This window comes from Pavona decussata, unplaced genomic scaffold (assembly GCF_977016875.1).
Source record: "Pavona decussata unplaced genomic scaffold, jaPavDecu1.1 SCAFFOLD_122, whole genome shotgun sequence".
NCBI classification, from domain to species: Eukaryota; Metazoa; Cnidaria; class Anthozoa; order Scleractinia; family Agariciidae; genus Pavona; species Pavona decussata.
The window spans coordinates 1,907,448-1,931,618 of record NW_028145536.1 but is presented as its reverse complement, the minus strand read 5'-3'; the positions used below and the strand labels follow the sequence as shown (position 1 = coordinate 1,931,618).

At 38.0% G+C, this 24,171-nt stretch overlaps 1 protein-coding gene across 8 annotated transcripts in view; it reads right to left on the bottom strand.

The window, feature by feature from the left end:
• Positions 1 to 24,171, bottom strand: part of LOC146469604 (uncharacterized) — a 41,743-nt gene that overhangs the window by 8,174 nt on the left and 9,398 nt on the right. For 3 of the 8 annotated variants that reach the window (XM_085123234.1, XM_085123235.1, XM_085123233.1), the window contains exons 2-15: positions 16,599 to 16,664; positions 15,072 to 15,573; positions 9,300 to 9,806; positions 8,343 to 8,578; positions 7,932 to 8,066; positions 5,904 to 6,059; positions 4,585 to 4,662; positions 3,912 to 4,016; positions 3,577 to 3,629; positions 2,919 to 3,034; positions 1,696 to 1,767; positions 1,481 to 1,530; positions 1,277 to 1,387; positions 9 to 170 (exon numbers count right to left, since the gene is read on the bottom strand). In XM_085123234.1, coding sequence (XP_084979360.1) covers positions 9 to 170; positions 1,277 to 1,387; positions 1,481 to 1,530; positions 1,696 to 1,767; positions 2,919 to 3,034; positions 3,577 to 3,629; positions 3,912 to 4,016; positions 4,585 to 4,662; positions 5,904 to 6,059; positions 7,932 to 8,066; positions 8,343 to 8,578; positions 9,300 to 9,806; positions 15,072 to 15,558 — 2,268 coding nt within the window. In that variant the 5' untranslated portion in view covers positions 15,559 to 15,573; positions 16,599 to 16,664. Of the gene's footprint in view, positions 1 to 8; positions 171 to 1,276; positions 1,388 to 1,480; positions 1,531 to 1,695; positions 1,768 to 2,918; positions 3,035 to 3,576; positions 3,630 to 3,911; positions 4,017 to 4,584; positions 4,663 to 5,903; positions 6,060 to 7,931; positions 8,067 to 8,342; positions 8,579 to 9,299; positions 9,807 to 12,322; positions 12,509 to 15,071; positions 15,574 to 16,598; positions 16,665 to 20,358; positions 20,656 to 24,171 lie in introns of those variants that run through there. The other 5 variants (XM_085123232.1, XM_085123230.1, XM_085123229.1 and 2 more) reach the window with 3 other exon arrangements.

Sequence of the window (24,171 nt, the reverse complement as noted above, 5' to 3'; positions counted from 1 at the left end):
CTTCTCACCTCTTTGAGGACCAACAGATGGCTCATCAGATAGACAACCTCGCTGTGAAATAGTTCCCATACTGCCTCGCGTCTTTTGGTCTCGTGATCTGATAATGTGCTGATACCATCGGACCGAGGCCTTCTCGGGCTATGCCCCATGAGTTGTGTCCAGTGGCTGTTCTGTTGGGATCAAAGATATAAAAAGTGTCTTGTGTAAGAAAGTCTTATATCCTAACTAATATAACCCAGATAGGGGTTAGAACGTTAGGTACCCGTATGAGCCACGGCAAAGAATTCACTGAGAGCAAAATTTCGTGACTTTTCCATAAGAAATATGAGAATAAAATTCCTCCAGAAAATGATGCTTTATATCCTGAACGACTCCTTGGCTAGCTCTGCATATTTACTCGTTCAGTTGTCTTCATTTACGTATTTTGCATTCTATGTTTTCTATCATTGTTTGGAAACTAAATTTCATGAATTTTTCCTTTACAACGTGTTGATTCTTAGAGGATTTTCTCCGGGTTTTCCGGTTTCCTCTATCCACAAAAAACTAAAATCTCCAAATTCGACCTGGAATGCACGGACACCTTTGAACGCGCTCCTAGGAGCTATTTGGTGCTCCGTACATAGACAAAATTACATTTTATTATTATTTACAACTTTTTTATGTAAATTTAGGTGTCTGACTTTTCACATTCTTACTTCTTATCACTCTGTCATTTTAGTATAAGAACTTCAGCTTGCTGACAGCGGTTGTTATAAGAGGATAACAATCCAAACTATCCAGATTGCGCAACTACAGGAAGAACGTGCATGACCAACGTTTGAAGAGCAAAAAAAAGCATGATGAGCACGGTGTGTGTGAAATACGTGAGGACGGTGTTTGGAAGTTTACACACCGATATGATGCTCAACTTCCACATTCGATATCAGTGACCAACCTTACATCTTCGTGAGTTTCTGTTATCATTAACTACTGTTTTACAAACTTAAAAACTTATTGGTGGTTTTCGTGAGAAACTACATCCGCTTTTGGCTTTTTTGTTTAATTTGTCGCAGTTTTTATACATAGTCATCCCGCCATCCTTAGCTGTGTTCATTTCAAAGTAGGTTTCTGTGCATGATAAGCCAACAACGTATCTACTACATTAAATCAATATTATCGCGTTTCGTGGTATTAAAGTAAGTTGTTGGGTTTCTAGGAATGTTTCTAAAAATAGCCGGTATATTTTGTTGGTTAAGATCATTGTGAATCAATACTGACTTGCTTGTTAACCACCTACCCTGAACTCGGACAATTCGTGTTCCACAATGGCTCTTGGATTCTCTCTCATTCTAGCCAAGCTTTCCTTAAAATCTTCACCCTGTCTTGGTTTGTCCTTTAGTGTCGACAACTGTGAACAGGGCAAATAAGTTAATAGGAAAAAATGACAATAAACCGTTCGACGGCATAAGTTTCGCAGGAAACTTAACTAAGTAGTGCTTACCATCTTTTTGTTTCGTCTAAGGATTGACCATCGGGAGCGTTTCTCGGGATCTAAATAAAATATTTAAGTTAAATGTAAAGTCGTGATAAGATTAAATCTGACAAGCTTGCGACTTAAATAACGTATTTAAGCACGCGTGGAAATATAGTTGTTTGAGAATTCAGACAAGTTTCTGGTATTTAACCAGCACAATAGCATACAGTTTTTTCTCTTACCTATACTGTTGAGTGAGGTAGATGAACCCGATAGCTCTTTCTTCTCACGGATTACGCTTAACGTTTTTCCCTCTGCAAAATGAAAAGGAAGACGATCGGGCAAAAATGTTATTAATTATCTCGCTTAGAAAGTAAAATAGCACTTAAGATTCTGACACTCACTCAGCTCAACACAAAACAGCAACATGTTGTTTTTCTCATTCGTCAGTTTTTTTTTTAGACGAAAAACGGCCTTGGACGTTTGTCTGTTCACTTCAACTATCGGTAAACAATGCAGTGAGTGATTTTTATTCGTCACTGATAAACAAACTTTGCTCAAGTCGGATTTCCGGGGCACGGATCCCCGGATTGCTTTGAAAAATTCGCCTGGATCACGCATTCTTCATCGAAACCAAGAATGCAGTCTTAAATGTAAAACGTTCAATTCTTAGCCATGCTTTTAAAGTGTTAAACAAAAGTATATTGAACGGAAAATTAATAACACAGACATTTTGTCAGTAGATTGTTTTACCAACTATCAAAGAGTTAAATGATCGGAGTACTTAATCTTCTGGACTGTTCACCAGGTCAATACAGAAGGCCGCAAACACGAGGAACAAGGGTTCAACAAAATGGTCCTTCAGCTCCTCACGGAATAGAGGAACGCTTTCAGTTCAGGCTATTTTATGTACGTTGTTTTATGCTTTTTTGTTGTTGTTGTTGTTGTTGTTGTTGTTTTTACAGTGTTGCTAGCTGCTGTCGCATTATAAAACCATTTGAAAAGTGCAATCGTCTGATTTAATCTCACAAAAGGTTTAGTTTAAATAAATTGTTCATATCGACCACCCCTTCTACGTCACTATCTCTAAGTTCATGATAAACTAACTGCGCTCATGACAACGATACCTGACTCTTCGACAACAAAACTACTGACAGTGACAATTAAAACCATAAGCAGAGGCCGATCCAAGAGTTTACAAAGTTGGGGAAAGGTGTAAGTACGAGAGACCAAGGCACGAGTCTTCAAGGGCCTCTAAAATTAGTATCAAAGAAATTCATCTATGCAAAAGAAAAATTTAAAATTTAAATTCTATCCCGAACAGTTGCAAAAACTCAGATGATAAATAATGTACTTCCTAAATGGGGAGAGCTAGTAAACTGTTCATTCCTCTCCCTTCATCGGACCCTGGAGTTGAATCGCCCCGGGAAAGAAACATTGCTTGTAGACATAGTTCTATTCATACCCATTGGATCTCTCTCGAGAACATGCAGGTCCATCTGATAATGGTCCCCAGGCATGGACACAACTGCGGACCCTCGTCTTGCGCGTAGCGACCGAGTATGCACCAAACGGGCTTCCCTGGAGAGAAAGAAAGTCGGTTTACATCAGTTAGTAAACTTGTTTGAATGCCGATGTCAATGTCATTGCAATGAACATGAAAATTAAATTAAAACACGGTTAGAACTAAAGAGTCTGAAATCTTTGTACATTACAGTGTATTGACAATGTGAGAGGAAGATGTATGAGAGAACCTATGCTGACATCATTGTTTATATTTTGCCTCATTAGCATATGTCAAATAATATTCTACGAATATAAACTAAAAGAACATGTTATACTTGATAATTTGGGAAAATATCAGTGAGATATGTTGAATATTCTTGGAGAAATTAGCTTCCAAAAACTGTAAACTTTGGAAAGAGTTGCCACCCAGCGACACATTCCTTGCAGAATCTTGACACTTTTAAAGCACGTTTCTCAAAAAAACTATTCTACATGTCATGCTCAGATTTTCAGGGAGTACTGAGTTGGACAAGCTCTTTCAATTTATGGAGTGCACTTATTTGTAGCTAGCTTCGGTATTAATGTTAATGGGCATTTTAAGAACAGTCATTACTTACTCCTCATCTGTTGACGCGTCTTCATTGGGGTGTTCCTCAATCGACCGCGGGCTCTGAAAAGCAAGAAAACATTTGAAACGTGACGAAAGAAGCTGATTAGAGCGTGAGCTTGGTTACCCTGGGTGCCAGAGGTAATTTTTTTCGTTTGAAGGAGGGAAATGACGCGGCGAAGCCGCTGCGCGCCGAGGGGGGTTATTTTTTTCCCTCTCGGCGCCTCGCGCCTCGCTGCAGCGGCTTCGCCGCGTCATTTCCCTCCTTCAAACGAAACAAATAACCTCTGGCACCCAGGGTAGAGCTTGGTATACTTTATAGAAAACCGCATTGAAAACAATTACCGGCATTGTTCCCGCACGGGATCTTTTTCTGCGACTGTTCAGGAATTCCGCAATATCCGCGGCAAGACTCTCAGCGTTCTCTCTTTCGATGTCGCCTTCAAATTTCTGTAAACAAAATTTTAAAAACATGAACACTTAATAAAAAGTACACTTTATTTCGCGTTACGAGTCCAGGGTGAAGGAATAAAGGAACAGAAGATTGCAGTCCATGTCCAATATTCGCCACATGCTCAAGACCTTGTGCGACTCGCACGAGTCGAACGAAGTTAATCCTTACGGTTGAATCTTTACGCCTGCGTGGCAGGCGCAGCACCCCTCGCTTTGCGCGCACGCCGTCCGTTTTCTCTTCTCTCGATCTTCGCCTTTCTTGCGTCTCCCACGCGGGTCAGACTCAAGATTGCAAGTGGGTCTCATTAGGACGTTGACCAGCCGGCTGTTTACAACAAAGGGTCGATGGGTTCAAGTATCAGAAAGGAGAGTGTGCCATTTCATTCAAGGACCTGCAGAATCTAGGTTAAGTATTGTTGGGATTTAAAAGTCTGTTGCCTAGAAACAGTACTCTTAACTTAAGAGAACTTCATGAATTCTGGCCCGAAACTTCAGCCCAACGTTCTAACCAAAAATATTTATTCATTACAAGTCTTCATCATCATCACATCAATTTTCTTCTTACCAACGACACAGAAGTTTGGCGGTGCTTCTTAACGTAAATTTCGTCATCATCAATTGACTTTTTTCTCATCAAGGGGAGCTGAAATAAAAAAAAAAAACGATACATGAATAAGGTCATCTTTTAAAATAAGCTAAGGAAGAAGCTCGAAGAACAAACAATTGCTTGTTTTTAGCGATATCGACTTTTGACTACTGAATAGAGATCTACTCAGACTATACGTTCATTAATGAAAACTGATAGAGTGAAGATCATTTGCGAGCAATGGTTACATGTAACGCAAATGTGAATGTGCGCTACAGGACTACCATGTACGCATGCGCATTTGGCCCAAGATGACAGAAAAGTCACACTTCAGTGGTTTGCGCATGCGTTTGCGATGTTCACATGTAACGCAAAATGCAAGCCAAGGTAAAAAAAAGGGAGGAAATTTATTGTTTGTATTCAGGACGTTCAACAAAAGCCAGACAGCTATGGTTTCTGTTGTATGAAATTACAGGGATCACTAATCTTTCTCCCTAATTGGATGCTTACCTATCACACGGTTACTCCCAGAATTTGTTAAAAGATAATGAAAAAAAACAACGATTTCCTGGGACACATTTACACATTTACAATTGTAGAGAATGCTACAGAGATCATCTCAACAATCGAAACAAGGATTTGAAATTTGAAGTCCAACCCGATTGTAACAATTATTACGACACACAGCCTACACTGTATAAAGCGTTCAGTAGTGGCGGTAATTGCATTTATCGACCGAGAAAAATTGATTGCTATTAATTGACCTTTTAAGCCCCAACAGTGACCAACATCCAAATTCTCCTTACAATAACACTAACGTGTCGTTAATGAGAATATAGGAAGTAATCTCCAAAGATGAAAGGTCTTGATGTTCTGAAAAATTATCCCAACAAGTTCCACAGGAAATAAATGGAAAGCTGTGTGGAGAATCTGTATGTTGATACTGAGGGCTTAAAGGGTTCATTAAGTAATAGATCAAACACGAGGAAGAGTGTTTCCTCCGATTTCCAAACACCAAGAAGTAGGTTGGAAAAACGAGGCGCAGCCGAGTTTTTTTTAACCAACTTCGAGGTGTTTGGAAATAGGAGGAAACACTCTTTCGTGTGTTTGATGCAGCTTCTCAAACTATTGATAATTCTTGGAGAAATTCGAAGCAAAAATTCACAAAATTTTATGATAATTAAGATTACATTTCCAAACCTCCTTCACGGTAGTGATTTCCTTTGTTTTCTCTTCATGAATTATTAATGAGTTTGAGAAAGCTATGTACAACATTCATTTTGAGCGTGTAATGTTACCGTTGAGTGGGTTTCGCCTTCCTCTATTATTCTGTGACCGTGTACGCGCAGATAATGATCAAAAGACTTAGACGGAAGTGAAACTGTGTGCGCAAGTTTTCTCTTCAAGTGGGGACTGCCAGCAGGACTCGGTTGGGGACTGGGTGATATGACCTCCTGAAAAGAAATAAAACAGTCATATTCAGTCTTCACAATAACTGATTCTGAGACAATTCTGTTATCTCATGTTAATTGGTTGATTTATTTTTGCAGTCAATGACGCTGACATACTCTGAAAATTAAAAGTCGAGTTTTCTCAACAGGAGTCGAAGCTATGATTTTCTAATTACTAAATCGGATGTTCTATCACTATACAATACAATACAAACTTTAATGAAACTCCCTAAAAAGGGGATTTTCAGTGGCAACAATAATCAATTTACAACACTATACGTCAAAATGATAGTAAATCTAAAAGTTACCATGACGCAATGATTTATATAAGAAGAGTAAAAATTAAGCTAAAAAATGGTCGCTAAAATTAACAAGATAAAATCTTTATGTAAAAGCTAAGACAGACTAGAGCTACAGGAGCTACAGGAGAACTCGTTGGAGATAGACCTTTGAACTAGGTTCGTGTGATAAACATCCTGGGGCTCGTTTCTCGAAAGTCACGGTAACTTACCGTGCCCGATAAGTATATTTTTAAATGTTTTTTCGCCGATTACACCGTGATTACGAACATGGCACTTGGCCAACGTTTTCATAGAATTAGAAGATTTTAAAATTTAGTATTCAAAGTTAACAAAAATTGACTTCTGTTAAGAAACTTTTAACACGAAAGATTCTTATCGGGCCCTATAAGTTGCCGGGACTTTCGAGAAACGGGCCCCTGCATACTGGTAGGACTTGAATGTCGATGCGTGGCATTTGTCTCAAAAAAAGAAATGTGATGTCATGTTTTAGGCCTGGTGAGTGAATGAGATATATTTTTCAGTCACTGACACAGACAAACTCATGTTAGGGAACGCATGGAAGAGGAATGCATGTTTTGATTGGTCTGATTTTCAAAAGGAATACCGTAAACTGCCGCTTATAAGCCCTGGGCTTATACAACTTCGTAAGGGGTTTAGAATGGCTTATAAATGGAGGGGATTAGACCCGAGGGGGCTTATAACCGGAATATAAAAACTGTTTCGAAATGAGCTAAGGAATTGTTGATCAAAATACGTTTTTCATTTACTGGCTATTAATTAAGCTTTAATTTTGCGTTAAGTTGAAGGCTATTAAAGGGGAAGTATCACGAAAATTTGCTGTCATTTCAAAACCCAAAAATGTTTGACTGTCAGCAGAAACAAAGAGATAATTGTCAAGTTTGTTGAAAATTATAACCCCAGTGCAATAAAACTGTCGATTAGTACCTCTGCCTAGAGACAGGGTAGGCCGGATTGGATTGAAACTTGAAAAATATTAGGCTTATGTTTTTCAAGTTCTCGCATTTTTGTTTCCAAAATGCGCTAGAACAGATCACAAGTTGTTTCTTTCAAGAATTGAGTTGATTTCGTTCCTCTCGTCATTTTAAAATTATTTGGCAGGTGGTTGAAGGTCTTATTTCATCATTTTTAACAAAAGATATCAAAAACCCTATGATACTTCCCCTTTAATATCACTCAAAACAAGCTAGAGGTGTGGCCTATATCCGGGGACGCTTATAAGCGGCAGTTTACGGTATTGAATTGGACGTTTTTATTTCTTTTAATCGATTGATTTAAAATTTATCAGATTATATTGCAAAGAATAGTCGATAGAAGTGCTTTTTGATTGTATTTAATGCTATGTTGATGAAAATGTGATTGTTCCATTTCTCTCCACAAGGTTTTAAGAGTTCGATATTCAGTTACAAAACATTTTTACCAAACTTTTTTTTCTTCGTAGCTAGATACCTTCATATTTTCCATGTATTGGCGCTGTATATTATTCAGACTCTTCGTGAACCATCAGTTTAAAGAAGGAACGTAAAGTACATATCACAAAAGCAATGTTTCTTACCTGATGTCTGGCAGCCATAACAGCCCCAAGTGTCAAAGGCGACGGACATGGTGATTTCTGTGGAGCAAGGCTCTCTCCGTTTGTTAGAGAGGGAACTGGCGACGAGGAAGTGGACGCCAAATCTTCTTGCGAATGCTGTAAGAAGAATAAATAAAGCTTATCTGACCGACTTAATCTGAATTCTTAAAATAACGCCACTATGAAAAATTTATTATTTTTATGTTAAAATTAAAGAAAATTCCATTCCCTGCCTCTTTCATTAGAAGCCATGCCATAAGTCTGGCTATCCCAAGTTATAGTACATCCTATTTGGCTGAGTAAAAAAGTGCCTTCACTCTTTAAGACACCGAATGAAGGGACAGCCGTCGCTTTCCGTTTAAAACGTAAGATTGTCATGAACTGAAAACTTACTCTTGAAGAGGGAGATGCTGATCTCGAGCTCTCTTCGCTTTCAACACACTCCTCGTCTGGTGATATTGTCACCTCGGGGACTGGAGTTAGCTCGACATCGTGGAATGAAGAAGGTCTGGAGCGAGGAGCGAAGTCAGGTGACGTAGGGTTGTTTCCATCAGACGCTCGTCGTTTTGCAAAGGAAGAGCCGTCTTTTCGAGAGCCATTCTTGCCAGCTGCACTCTCCCCGCACCCATCTACAAATGTTTGCGGGCAAAAGGTAGCGTTAGTATACCCAAAAGCAAAATTATTACGAAAACAGAAACACGTCATTTCAGGGACCATTGCTGAGCCAAAATACTTAACAAACCTAGCGTTATTTAAGAATTAGATTATGAGTTCGAAATTCAGTCTATCGCGAGATAGCTGATGAGGGCAAAGCCCGAATCAACTATCACGCATAGAAACGAGAGCGAATAATCTAATTGTTTTAGCATAAGTTCAAAACTTAACAACAAGATAGGTTCACGTTTTTAATGAATAATGATATAGATAGGTCGCACCACGCGCTACTCACTCTAGTCACAATCTACAACAGAATAGATAACGAGATTGATTCGTGATAGAACGCTAGTATATTATACTAATACTCAATAGAAAACATGGGTTTAAACCTTGAAGCCAATTTAGCGATATTCAATTACACAGTCTCGTTAAAAACGCACACATCGCTCAATTAAGGGGGCGTGTGGCTCTCTCCTTTTGCACCCTTCTCCGCATCCATAGCAGTAAAAAACAATGTTCGAAAGATACGATTTTTGTTATAGTGTACATGTTTCGTAACTTTTATAAAAATTATCTCATGCTGACTCTACGAAAATTTGGTAATGTTTGAAAAGCAGTCTCATCTTACGCCAGTTATAGCATGAAGCTAACGCCATTCCTATCGGTATGGACGGGAAGGGTGTTGTAACTCACCTAGCAAACTCGGCGAACTCGATGCTCGGTGAAGTTCATTGACTCCTATATTATTAGCTATCATTGGATCAGTCCAGTATCTCCGCGTTTCGCTGAATTTCCTCCTTTCCAAAACACTTTGACTTTGAATGGCGTAAAGTTGATTCTGTAGAAACTGAACCTTTGTAGCGTCAGTCAGATTTGTGTCTTGAAACACGTCACAATTATTGTCTTCTGTCTCCGAGTCCGACAAGTTTGCGGAGCTTCGTACAGATTCGCTTCTCGCATCAAAGCGTTCTAAATCATCCGTTGATGTAGATTTGTCTTCTGTACTTGTTCTCGTCAGGTCTTCCGTTGATGTTGAGGCACTCTTGGTGGTTTTCCTAAGTGGGGAGCTTCGCGTTTGGTTGCAGTCTCGTTCCAAGGTATCGTTGCCATTGTACAGGTCTTCGTTGTGTAGCTGAGTACTTGCTTGTGTTAAACGGACACCGACATCCGGGTCTTTGGGTTGCTCACTGTGGTCCGAATCTACCACACAGGACAAATAAAATCAATAAATATTTGCTACACTAAACCATAGTCTGAAGCAAAAATGTAACAGTTATGATTTAGAAACAGAAACATCATTTGCCATTCACCATTAAATCGTTATTTGCCAGTCACCTTTGCACGTGCGACAATCAACAAGTATTTCTGGAGCATTTCACGTTTTCTAAACCTGATCGGATTCTGCAATTTTCTGAGCATATTTTTAACCGAATTAGTGATAAAAGTGAAAAATGTAAATTATTTATTAGCTGATTCATGCGGCGAAATATCCTGTTTTTATACAATCCTTACCCATTGTAAATCCTCTTAGCATGTTACCATTTATTATCTTGGTGTATCTTAGGCCGCTTTTCGACGCTTGTCAGAACTCAGGCCGGCCAGACCAGTCCGTTCGTAAACGGAATGAACCAGTTTGAAGGATAAGTTTCATCCTAGTCCTTCGAATTTCTTCAAAATAGTGCGTACCAGTTTCGAAGTGATTATTTTAGAAGATTTTTCAGCAACATCCGTTCAAAATTCAGACTGTCGAGCGCGTCTGGCGAATGGAAATCACTCTCCATTTTTATTATTATAATAATGCTTTTATATTTTTATTGCTTGGAAATAATTTTGGGATTATTTTTTATTAGAGATTTCCTCAGTGTGATGAATAAAGTTAACTTTTATCTTATTTTAACATCTGTAGGTTAGGGGAAGACGAATGGAAGTTCGTCTTGTTCACCACGTTTCCGTCCAAATTTCCGTCCCTTTTACATGTACCTTAATGACGTCAATTAGACGAAGGAAAGCAGTTTTCACCCACTCAAATCTGACGGCAGTATCCCATGTCTATGTCGGTGGAAGCTGAAAACTATTTTTAACATATTGTATAGGCATCCCTAAAATTTTTGCTTAGTAGAACAGTTGGATTATAGCTTTTTAGTTGGATCACATTAACTCATTGTAAATTTTGAAGTTTTAATTTTTGTTGTTAGAGATGATGTTTTCTTTGTTTTGCTGTCATAAGTTGTACTAATGGTATGCAATGGCTGTAATGCGCATATGAGCATATCCTCGTTAGCATGCGCCCTAAAAATGTTACTATTTACAATTATTACATCAAACGTTCCGTAAGTAGTTGTTCCTCGGGCGTGTTCCTGTCTCTCGAATTTTTTCTAGAACCTAGGATATGGACACCCAATCGAGAAACAGGAAACCGTGTACTTTCCTTTTCCGTTGTCATTTAATGGCTTGATCAGGTTCTCTTTTCTTTTTTGTTTTTTTCACAATCTCGGTGCCCTTATGGAAGAGGTTGACTCACTAACCGTGAGGAAAACCTGAAGAAGATTGAAAGTACCCGAAGCGGTTGCCGGAGTAATTACATTGCTAGTTCATATGCTTCAGTATACAGAAACCGGTTTCGTTTAGGCGTGGCCGTGTGGGAGGCCTGTGGTCAAGAGTGATTCTTAATTGACGACAACGAAACAAACAAACAAATAAAAATAACACAAAGGCGCTATTCTGAGGTTCGTGACCGGAATGTGTTAAAAAAATTAGTTGTATGTACACTAACACTTAACGAGAAGAATTCAGTGTTGTTCAGCATCCAGTCTTGATTCCAATATTTACCACAGTCGGGTAACCTTAGTCGAAATTGCTATCATTGCATCACGTATCTATTGTTGCAGGACAATGCTTATTTTTTTTGTGGTGTACCGCTTGACTGAACGCCCGCAGCTATCATGAAACCATGCACGGTGTGCAACGTTTTCGACAACGACCGGCTAAAAACGTAAGGAAATTTTTCTTTAAATGAAATGATCTTTTAATAAATTGATCGTTCCTAATGTTCTAATTGAATTAACGTTTCTCCTTTCTAAAGTTAACTTCCATTCAGAAAATGTTGCCGCTCAACGTTGAGTCCCTTCGTGAATCACATTATGCCTTATTTCTTGTGGTGCTGTTAGCCGATTTAAATTTTTGCAAGGGAACAAACATTTTACACATCACAGATTTATGAAACTATTTACTTCGTATTTCCTAAAAGGTAAAGGACTGATGCTATTCAACAGTTACCGAGTAATCGAGAAACAAAATGTCGCAAAACACAGAACATTGTTTTCTAAGTTAACAAAAGCTAAAGAGATCCTTCGTATGTGTTTGATTATAGCTTTCGTCGTAGCATCTACCTAGTTCGTTCTTAATAGATAACTTTGAAATATAATAAATACAACATTTGTGGTCATTTGTTTCTGTAGAGCCTCGAAAACTGCATCAGTCATTACATGTATAGAGAATTCTCTTCCATTTTCGACTGAAAACGTAATGGCAAAATTTTCATGGCGGGGAGAATTTAAATTGAACTGACCTCACTCAGTGACAAAGTTGTATCATTTCCATGGAATAGAATAAAGCGATGCAAATAAATTGACAATAAATGGAACAATAATATTGCGTGGTCTATCGAAAAGTTTGAAAGAAAAATTTCGAACTGTGAAACAAAAAATCGTATTTACCTCTCGGTGCTACAACAGTAAGGCTTGCACTGCTTCGGTCTTTTGGTTTTTCAGTCGTGAGATAAATGTAGTGAGTTCCTGAGTCATTTTGGAGCATGACAGCTCGTAGTTTTGGTCTTGGTTTTTCAACTCCGGAGTACATGTCTGTTTGTGGCAATACCATTGTGACCCTTTGTTGTTCTTTAGCGCAAGCAGAAGTATTTATTCATTGACTCCAAACGTAATTATTCAATGCGCATTTAATAAACAATAACAAACAGTCAGCCGTGACCTACAACTTGATTGCACTTGACGGATATTTTATTTAATGATCGATGAAGCTTTAAACACCTATCAGGTATAACAATTAATCTTCCTCGGTGGGGTGCAATGTCGGTTACGTTCACTGTCAGGTTTTTTAACTTCCATGAATGAAAAATGAAGCACTCCAACTGTAAAAGAATCGGAAAATATGACGTCAACTGTTTTAATCTCTCCGGAAAGTTTTAATCCTTTCAATGAAAACAGTTGTTTTCGCAAGATTTATGCCGGGTCAGTAGTTTTGTATATACATAATGGTCCATACAAAGTCATAATTCCCAGCTCACGTCCCGAAACTTGCTGTTTAGCCACACCAGTTATCAAAAATAGCTACAGAAACAAAATGAAAAAGTACAACAACTGAGTACAAGATGTGTGAGTTACATGTAAAAGATCTCAACTACAACAAGACGTACTTCACTTCGTTCTTGCCATTTTTATGCAGCTCTTTGTAGGAATGCAAAAAATTCCAATAAGAAAGACGTGCTCTATTTCATTCGTAAGCGTTTTTTTTATTCAATTCCTTTTAAGAAAGAAAAAATTCCACAGATTCTGCTGCTATTCAACTAAACTGAGCTGCCGGCTTAACATAAGCTCAAGAAATTCAACAGCATTGTGCGTGCGTATGTGGCCATCTGGGCTCAATACTTAAGTGGCGGGTTGAAGATTTTAAGGGCTGGAGTTGTTTGTTCTCCAGTCAAATTTAGCAAAATTACAGAAGATTTTTAACTCTTATCGTTGGGTTTTTACTGAGTTGTTTCCGGGAACTGGCTGTTATATGTGTTAAAAAGTTTTGAACTGATGCAGGTGGTAAGCAGAACGGATACAGAGCTTTATGCGGCCACTGGTTACAGTACGAAATTTTGCAAATTTACGAAAACATTTCTTTGTCCTTTTATTGTCATGGTAAAAATAAAATAACGAGCCTCCGCGCTGAATTTTATTTTGTGTGTGTCTCAAATAAATTTTACCTAAAAATCTGAGGCTGTGTTCGATCAATCCGTTATAATGTGAACTGAAACGACACAAAATGGGCAGTAAAATTCTTCCAACTAAACCGGAAAAGTTTCGGTACGGAGCAGATGCGTAAAGAACTTTGTATGGTGTGCCTTTCCGGTCAACTGTGCACATGTATTACCCCTTGGAGAAAGCCTAGTATCCAGTATGGTTTTCATGCCAGCACAGAACCTTTCTGGTGGCATGAAGTTACTCATTGAATCACTGGCCAATTGAATGTTGAAGGCTATGTTTATACTATACCAGATCGATTTTTGTGCTGGCACACGAGTCGATCTGGAATAATGAGTGTACACGAAAATGGCCCCACTGTGAATCATGCTGTACCGGATAGGAAAAAGACTTTGCATGCTGTGCCAATTCGATAACTTGTTCACAGTTGGAGCGGCACAAAACCAATCAGGTACAATGCCAATTTCCAATTTCAAGTGTGGAGCGGCCCAGTAGCGCCCTGTACAAAAAATCGCATCCAAATCAGCGTTTCATGTCTGAACAAAAAGTCCAATCCAATATTACTTACGTGCTCGAACAAAAGCTATCCGATCTAGTGCGAACAAAGCTTCGGTCATCTAATGTTTAAAAGACTGTTACTAACCTACGCAAAACTCTTTTATTCAAAACCTTGAAGGCCAAAATAAGTTTCTTTTGATTTTCTAGCTCACATCCTGTTCTTTTCCGTCTTTCATATAAAATGAGCAAACAAACAAAGAAACAAACAATGCTTTCCGGAACAGGTTTTGTAGTTTTAAAGTGAGAACGTTTTCCATTAATGAAATTTTTATTTGCTTTTTCCTATTTAATTGTCTGAGATATCCGCCCTCGGGATAGCGGCTTTTTAGATAAATAAAAGCGCCTCAAATGGCGCTTTAGTAAATATATCGCTGTACAAAAGAGAAATAGAAACTAGCGGATCGTCAAATTTAGCATTTGAATTTGTTTGTTTTGTAATGTGATCCTTGTAAAATGGTGAAAACGTTCATCCCAGAAAGAAAAAACGAATTATTTGCATAACAATCAGCTTTTATTACACAATTTACAGTTAAGCAAATGTAAATTTCGACCTATAGCAGTTCTCTCGACAGAAAACAAGTTATCAGAGTTGTAAATTTTGCCAATAATACGTTCACCTATAGAAATCATAAGCGGTGCTAAGTGCGGCGAAAACTTGTCGTTGACACATCGTTAAAATGACTTCAATTTCAAGTGGGTCGCACGTATACAAAAGGGAAACCACAAAAGGAGCATAGTTTTCTTTCAAATGGTCACAAATGGCCCTTGAATGACCAAATTTGTTTGTCAAACGAAACAGCTCTTATTAAAGCAAACAGCGAACGAAACATTTCAAATCGCGTTTTAGAATTGATTAATGGTTTGTGCGTTTTCTTTTGTCAACTCAGGTGATAGAAGAAATTAAAACAACCAATAAACATACCTGATTCGTCGTCATAAAATCCAAGCAAAGTCCTTTCATATTTCCTTAAGTTCAGCTTAAGTTGTCGGTTTTCCTTTGCAAGTCTCTTAAACGTCTTCAAAGCCTTCATTTCTCGCTGTAGAGCATTTTGTAACCGTTCGCGGAGTATTTTGTTCTCTGCTTTGAGTATTTGATACCTTTCGCTCAGGTGCGAGCTTTCTGGTACAACTCGCAAAATGTCCTGCAAATGTGTCTGGGTTTCAGGTCGCGATATCGTGTTCATATTTTCGTCGGCATAAAAGCGAAATCCGTTATCACGGCTTTCGAAGGTCAACTCGTCAGCAAATACGCTGTTGTCGTGTACAGTTTGATCGTTGCTTCCTGTTCGTTGTGTCGTTCTGGAATTTGGAATATATTCTCGTGTCCTTCGTCTTCTCAACGGGGGCGAACGTCCAGCTTGAACACGCTCAGCGATTCCCGCTCTTACCATGTCACGCTCTGATGTCATCTCTCGCTAAAAGACCTGCAGAAAAACCACAACATTTTATCTACGTTTCAGCTCTTTAAAAACAGAACTTACAGCCTGAGATAAATTAACACTCGTTCATTTCCGTGCTCGTTTAATGAACACCATAATAACATTTTATCGTCTTAAAAAAGCCACACGCATAAGTCCGGTTTTAAGATCTTCACTTCTGCTGTGCGTTCATTGGCAGAAGGTTAACCTAGATGATTTAGAGAAGGATAATTTTACTGAGAGAAACAAGTTGCACCTACATTCCCAACCTTGTTTAGTTAATCCTTGCAAGTGAAATTTGGATTTCAAGATCTAATTAATATAATCAAACAAATACTGTCAAAATCGAAGTGTTGCCTCTTACCTTACACTCGGGTCTATTCGATTATGCTCAGCTCCGGCAACTTTTTATGCCAGATATATAGTTCGTTTGACCATTCAAGATCCAAATCTCCTCCATTTTCGTTTCGTTGATGTAATAGAAACACAATGCTTTTGTAATTAGAAGTCTTTTGAAACTTAAAATATGCAAGTAGGAACGAAAGATCGAGCCGCAGCTATTGTCGTGGTCTTGGCTTGTTTAGACAGCGACTCGGTCATGGAGACCACGTTCTGAATGGAAGCAATCCACAAATTGATTGAAAGAGAAACAACTCACTAATTCCATTCCATTCTACAACTAACCAGTCTCTGTGGTTCGCTCTTTCATTTCTAAAGCGGGATTATTATGTCTATAAACCTTAGTTATTTACAGAAAGGACTTAGGAGCGAGAATAACGTGCATGGTCTCTTGGGGCTGGAGGGAGCTTTGTGAGCGCAGGCGTAACTGTCAATTTGCACTGGACAGTTCGATCATTGAAGAAAGTTTATTGGTCATAATTATTTAGAGTGCTTCGTCTAAATGAAAGCGATACGTTTTAAATTAGAAGATCAATGTCTGTGTTGAATTTACTTGCACGTGGTTGCTACGAGACTGGGGAATATAAAAGTGAAAATCACAAATGATATGAAACAACGAGACAAGTTCAGACCTTTTACCTCGTGCTGTTTTCTAAAGCAAACATTGGCAGCTATGATCCCATACAACTTCTTTCTACCTATCATATAAAGAAAAAACATTCGCCTGTTAGTTAAAGAACCTGATTCACACAATCTTCATCAATGATAGACATGGCAGAGTTGGTTCTATCAAAACGTAAGCTAAGCCGAAAATGATCAGTTTAATTTATCGTTTATCATTTCGAAACCGTTTCACAATTATTGGTTAATACATGCCTGCTATGCTTCAATCGAAAACAATTTTACGACAATGTGTTTGGTTTCGTACTTAGAATTGAACTTAAAGACCCTTGAGGCTACACTCAGTTACTTGACAACTGATCACATAGATCGTTACACTCGGTTTTCACTAACATAGCTGAATAGTGAGTATGTAAATAAATTTCAAGAGGTTGATCCCTAAACCTTGAGTGGAATCCGGGGCTTGGTTTCCTTGAAGAGGCTGTAATAAGGGAATTGTTCAGTGAACTAGCAAAACAAATACACAGATCCGACGTTTTAAGTTATACCTTGGCCTTTGCAAACTACTAAGGTAAACAAACGATTACGCCTCCTTAAATTCCATGGATTTTATGAAATGTCCGCGAAATACTTTTCATATACAAAACACTTAACTCAAGTTTAAGATTGTGGTTTGTGAGTTTCCAGAGTGGTGGCAAGTTCTGTTTAATCGACATCTTCGGTTACTTTTGTCTTGATTGTGTTGTAAGTCATTCAATTTAAGAATGACATGTTTTGAAAAAGAGCGGAAGGATCTGAGAAGAGACTAAAGCGTCGCTACTGTGACTTGAAAGACATTTGAGCCAAAAGCGGTGCATACAAGTACAAAGTTAATCAAACATACGCATACAACAAAGAAGTAAACAATACAACTTTTTTTCTGTTTTATTTGTCGTACGTTTTGTTCGAAAATCTTTTTCTCAAGGAACTGCGAAATAACTTCTTTTCAAATAAAGCTAACCGAGACGACATTGGATTAGTTTGATGCCGGTAGAAACCTTTTGTTTTGCAACGACGTCGCTCGCTTGAGACCAAAGTCGAGCCTTTTTAGACAAAAAACACATCCAGCACTGGCTGTTTTCCCTATTCAACTCTATGGCTTTTCTTTTCTCAGCTTAAACTAATTTGCAGAGAAGTGATAGAGGGAAAATTTATTTTAACGTCAATGGCCCAAAAACTCAAGTGGGATCGGATAAGGTTTGGAAATGAGTCCCAGACAGCAAAATTATTTTATTACAATCAAGAGTCTGTAATCGTTTCAAAAGCCGATCGATACCAATGAAATGATAATGATAATCTGTGATATTAGTAGACAAACATGATCAATTATAGATTCAGCTGATCAAACCTGGAAAATTGTCACTTGTAATCCAGGATAAACGGTTGTCTCTCTGAAATCTAGAGAAAAAATATGGCAGGATGTAACAGTTTTAATTTGTTTAGGGCTGGCCAAAAAGTGTTGATTTGTTATCTCATACTGATTCTCTCAATAACAGATTATCAATTAACTTCATTTTTCTTTATTAAAATAAGCCAATATTCCAGGATGCCATTGCAAACAGCCTGAGGCTCTTTCTACGATTTGTCTCTCAAAAATTAATCGGAAGTAAAATACCCTTTTTTGTAAAAAAATTTTGGTCAAATTATCGCATGACAAAGATGCCATAAATGGATAGATAATGCCCTAGGCAATTTCCGCCAAATCGCGAGGTCGGGTGAGAATATGTGCAAATTCTCGCGGCCATGTTGGAGGACTTACGTAATCAAACCGTAGACAAAAACAACAAAAATCGCCCCCTGATTCTGTCAATTTAAAGCCTGAAGTGTTGCAGGCAAAATAAAATACACATACCCTGAATTCTGAGGTCGGCATTGGAAAACTTTGTATCCCGGCCAAAATATTTCAAAAGTGATAGAAGGCTTTCGCCTGCGAATCAATGGATGTCGAGGATCCCGATACCGTAATTGCTCTGCTCGGCGATAAAATGTTCACCACCATGCCCTGCCGTTTTTCAAAATACTTTCACTAAAGTCATTTCAATTCAACAAAACGACGGCTTTATTTACGGTGAAGACCGATTACGTGCGTGTTTCAACAAATTCTGTCGCTATAAGATTTTTCACGTCAATTGGCCGCCATTTTGAATTGTGGCAAAGATGGCACGGAGATTACAGTGCTTGTGTGGGAATCCGATGATAAATAATTTGCGCCTTAAAAATACTGAAAAAGAAAGATATCTGGCTACAGATTTAGCTGATCAAATTTGGGGCCTTTAGATGCAACTTTAAGTAACATCTGAATCAATGTTAAACTTTTTTCATAAATTTGACGGTCTGTATTTTAAAGACGAATGTGTGGAAACTTAATAACGCAATTGCCCAATGTCCATAAAACATATACTTCTCAAATTTGTTCGAAAATTTTTTTTTGCTAAATACTTTAAGTTCTGCGAATTGGAATGTCTCCAAAATCAATTTGTGCAGTAGTTACCTTTCATCCGATTCCCATATCTCCAAGTCTCTATTTTTTCAACGTTTGATCCAATTCAAAGTGGCGCCAACTAGCGTGAAAGGACTTATGAAAAGACTGTATATCGGATCTCGCCACCTTATCTCACAGAAACCACAAGGTTGAAAGAAAAAAAAAGGCAGACAAATTTTCGAGTGTAATTAGTGAAAGGACAACTCACAGCAAGAGGTGATATCACGCGAAGAGACATGCTTCAAATTTGGGAACATGGTGATTCCTGCCGCTCGTATTAAGGTGATAATTAAGCCGATTTATATGACATTCTTACACTGCATCGGATGCTTTTTAAATCTGAACAGTTTTTAACCACTCCAGCCGACAAACACAAGTCAGTATTTGTACATTTTTAGCCTTCGTCGGCTTTTAAAAATCGACTCATGAAAGATCAGAAAAGACTGTTTTAACATTTAGTCATAGCACAACTGACAAGATAGAATTGTACGTAAGTCGCCGTTCCCATTTTAGCTCATAAGGTATAGATAAGGTACTATCGTTAAACCGTATGCACCGCCCGCTTTTCAAGGGTAAACACTGAGAAACCCCATCAGTACTCCTCCACTAACCATGCCGGACGGTGACATGATCACACGACAGGAAACCACCAATGGGGACCATGAATCGGTTTATGTGATGCATTTTGGTTCACTCCATTTGGCAGTTTCACCATGAAGTGTATTTCTTAGTTTACCTTCATTATGAGGGCCGAAAGATAGAGCCGGGCGAGATTAAAATGTTTAAACGTAGGATTTCAAAATACGTTTTGAATTAACCGTACTGTGTAGGTCTGGTATATCCTGAACTAAAGGCTACGTTCTTCACAGTCCCAAACAAAACGCATTCCTTGATAAAGAAATCACCTAATCAGGTAGTAAAGATAATCAGAAGTTTAGAAAGCAGAGATGTGTCGATTCTTTCAAATAGAAACGACTTACTAAAGAACGATGAAGAGTTTCAACTCAGAAGTCACTAAGTTGAGTACAAGGCAGACACCAACGTTGCAGGTAAGACATGTCAAGAAAGCTCGTCCCTAGCTCAGAATTGTGATTTACCATCCCAAAAATGTTGTTAACATCTCTGTTTTTAAAATCGACCAGTGCATCGCAATGAAACTCGGCAACTTATACGCACAATCACGCCAGTTTTCGTATCCTCTCGCATGAAAGAAGAGAGATTAATTTTGCACAAAAGTCAATTCAACTCACCGCAAGTCCTTCTAAGTTCTGGGTCTTCTGGTCAATAAGCTTGATCGATTGTCATCCACAAGTATATTGATACCGTTCGCTCTGAACAATATGATTCTCTGTGCTCTGAAGTTACTGCATTGAATGTTTTACCCCGTTCAGTGTCTTTTAAGTGTCCAAATTCACATGACACGAATCTACAATGGCTGAATAAAGCACGAAAGGATTAAGGGCACAATGCATCACGCTAGTTCCAAAAAGCGTGAGTGATCGGAAAAGTTCCCTTATTAATTTTGCAGCCTTAATTGCCTTTGTAAATTACTTATGTAAATATCTGCGGCAAGGAAGTAGGAAAGCTCACGGTTTTTTGTTGTCGCAGGAAACGAAACGGTTGTTTCTCTCTTCAAAAGCAAATGAATGTTGTAGATGACCATTGCTGCCGTTTTCAGAACTTTGAAGTATGCGAGTTACAAAACGGAGTATAAAATGAAAAAGGCTAGTTATAAAATCCTTTTCTTTTCAAAGAAAAGAATGGAGATAACATTGGTTTAAACGGATCGAATAAAAACATATATGAAAGTTCTAATTCAAATGATCAGAAATCGGCCGACGCCGGTTTATTGCTTACACAATCGCCGGCCGTTGTCTTGTAGTTCAGTGTCTTCGTTTAGCTCAAGTAAAGAAAGTGTAGTTTTTCTATAAGAACTGTCCAACAGTAGCCAATGTGTTGGTGTTTTGTTTCCCATTGTTTACCAATGGCTTAAGAAGAATGTTGAAAGGAATAAATTTTCGCTGTAGGAGAGATTTTTCGCTTAATGAACTTAGTTTTGCTCCGTTTTGTGTTTCACTCTTGGCGTGGCTGTATGGGTTGAAACATGTCATAGCGATAATTTATGATCCTTATGTTCAAAAATGTCTCATTGCTAAACAAAAAAGTCATAAGCCATGTAAATGATTCGAAAGCCGGTGTAGAAAAGTCTTTGGTCAAAAATGCAAATGAAACCGGAAATGTTTCTTTTTCCTTCCGATTCATTTGAAATAAAAAAATGCGATTTGCAACGTTAAAGGGATGGATTTTAAGCATTCCTTTTCTATTTGAAAGAGAGCTACGGTCAGAAGCAAATGTTTGTTTTTTTAACAGCGTATAGGTAAAGTTTGATGTACATGGGAGTAATTGCTTCTAATTGTTTGTTTTGGCCTTGTAACGCGCATTATGCAAAGAGAAGCTGTGATTGGAGTCCCGTTTGAAAGCGAGATAGTGACCGCAACGGTGAAACAACTATGAAACTGAAACAAAACTCATTTTCTGACTTTTCCGAAACCAATTTAACAATTTGGTTGTTCACGTAAAGCGCATATAAGTTAGTCTTGAAAGCACTCATGCATTTATTGAAAGACAAATGTAAATAGCGGCACTCTTTCGCGTGATTCGAGCTCTTTTCGTTTTAGTTAACTCTCAGTCATTGTGCAACATGTAGCTATAAGGCAAGAATTTAACAAGTAAGTTCATTAACTGCTCTAATTTAATTTTGATTTATTGGGTAAGGAGACTTTGATTTCAGTTTGTACATAGTTAAAAAGCAATTTGTCGGCAAGTTACGTCTTCTAAAAGTAAACAGTTTCGGAGATTAGCAATTATTATTATAATTTATGTCTACTTAATTCTATCACGCAACTGCTTTGAATGTTAGTTGCGTTCAAGGAGAGCACTAATGTTGTTAACACGTGAGTTCTAATTACATGAATTATTTGACTTCCGAGCCAATCTTGGAAAGCGCTATTTTCATCCAAGTGGCACCTCTGTCAGAGTCATTTCCTCAGTTAATTTATAGGTAGTAATTACCCTATTAAACCCTTGAAAATTAATTTTATTGTGTTATCAAAACTTTATGTTGTTTGTTTTTCGGCGTGAAGTTCTTTAGAAAAATAGTTGCACTGCGTCTTCTGATTAAGCAATTTCCTTTCGGTACAAATTCCATTCCATTTATAGGACTAGTTACTAAAAAAAATCGATCGATGAATACAAAAAGAAAAGTTATTTATAGAGATCTTAACACTGCCCTTGGTACAAGCACTTATAAACTACTTTTCAAAGAAAACTTAACGAACGAAAAAAAAAACAATGGGTGAATAATTGTGCGTGCCTTTTACGAAGTGTTTTGAATACAGACATTAAAGTACTAACTGATGAAAATGTGAAATTTCTTGAAATGAAGTGTTCTTGTTTTTTTAAGGCAGCTTAGAGTGCGTGGAATTAGCCGAACTCAGGGCGTTCGTATAAGAACTTATCCGCATGGTTTATAAGGTCCCGGCCCGTTTAAGGATCAGTTGACATCAGGGTATGCCACGAAAATATACGGATGTTATACACTTGTATGAAGATTTCGCATACGTAAATATAAGAACTCGAAGTTACCGATCATTAAATAGTCCAATACATCAGTATATCTCTCCCTAAACGTAATGCATACAGACTTACTACACCACTTTGCATTTGTTATTTAATGCAGTAAGTATAACACGCGGAGCGCTTGCGCAATCTCCCGAGCCAGAGGTTCATAGTAGAGTGCTTGACAGTAATCCAGATCGAATTGGCTATCAGAAATGTTAATGCAGTGTTATGAAAATGTAGGATCCTCGCCACTCAGGAAATACGTTTTAAAGAACAACAATCTCCTAAGTAGAACTTAGGGGAATGCATGACCAAGACAAAGGAAAGTTATGATTTTGACGCTATGGTGCAGTGTTTGGTAATCATATGTGTGTTGTATGCTATTTCGTGATACAGCTGTATAGGTTTATTGACTGAGATTCCGTGAGACGAATCCTAACGTGAAATTTCCTTTTCTGAGTGAATTAATTAAAAATCGGTCATGAATTGCACCGTGAAAGACTAATTTGAAGATGATTTGAATTGCCCACGCAAGACTAATTGTAGAATTAAATGCGTGCCCGCATCCAAACTGACTCCAAACCTATTGCCTTCATTCAAGAGATTACGATGTCTTTTGATCAATTCTACAGAGCTTACGTAAACCGAGACCAGTCTTTCGTTTGGCCAAAATTTTGGCCATTAGATAGGACGCAGAAGTTGCCCCTAAAATAAGAGTCATTTCCTCAGTTAATTTCATCAGTTTTAATTACCCTATCATAACTTTTAAAATTAGTTTTATTGTATTTAAGATCTTATTTTCCGTTGTTTGTTTTTCGGCGTGATGTTCTTAAAGAGAGTGCACGGAATCTTCAGATTTAAACAATTTCCGTTCGGCACAAATTCCAAGCAATTATAGGTTAACAAATACATTTTCAAACAATGCACTCAAAAATAAAAGTTATTTATAGAGCTGTTAACACAGTACTTGCTTGGAGTACTTGTCAACCTCAGTCAAAGAAAACTGAACAAAAGAATTTTAATAAATGACGAATAATTGAGCGTGTTATTTACTTCAACTGAAAAGCTCTTTAACACTCAGAAAACAAAAGGACTGAAATGAAAATATGAACTTTCTTAAAACTAGGCGCCCACATGAAAGGCAGATTATGGAAATAAATGATCCTTGGTAGCTCAGGAAATACGTTTTACAATCTCCCAAGGAGAACTAAGAATGTATGACCAAGACAAAGGAGAGTTTTGATTTTGACTGACGTGAAGGTGCAGTGGCTGTTGGCGATCACACATGTGGTGTATATATGTTGTTTCGTGATATGGATTTGTTGACCGAGCTCGAGATTCCGTGAGACAAATCCTTAAGTAAAACTTCAACCTCTGAGTAAATTAAACGGCCGTGGTTGCGCGCGAAGTGATAGTTCAGTTAGATAACTTGAATTGCGCAA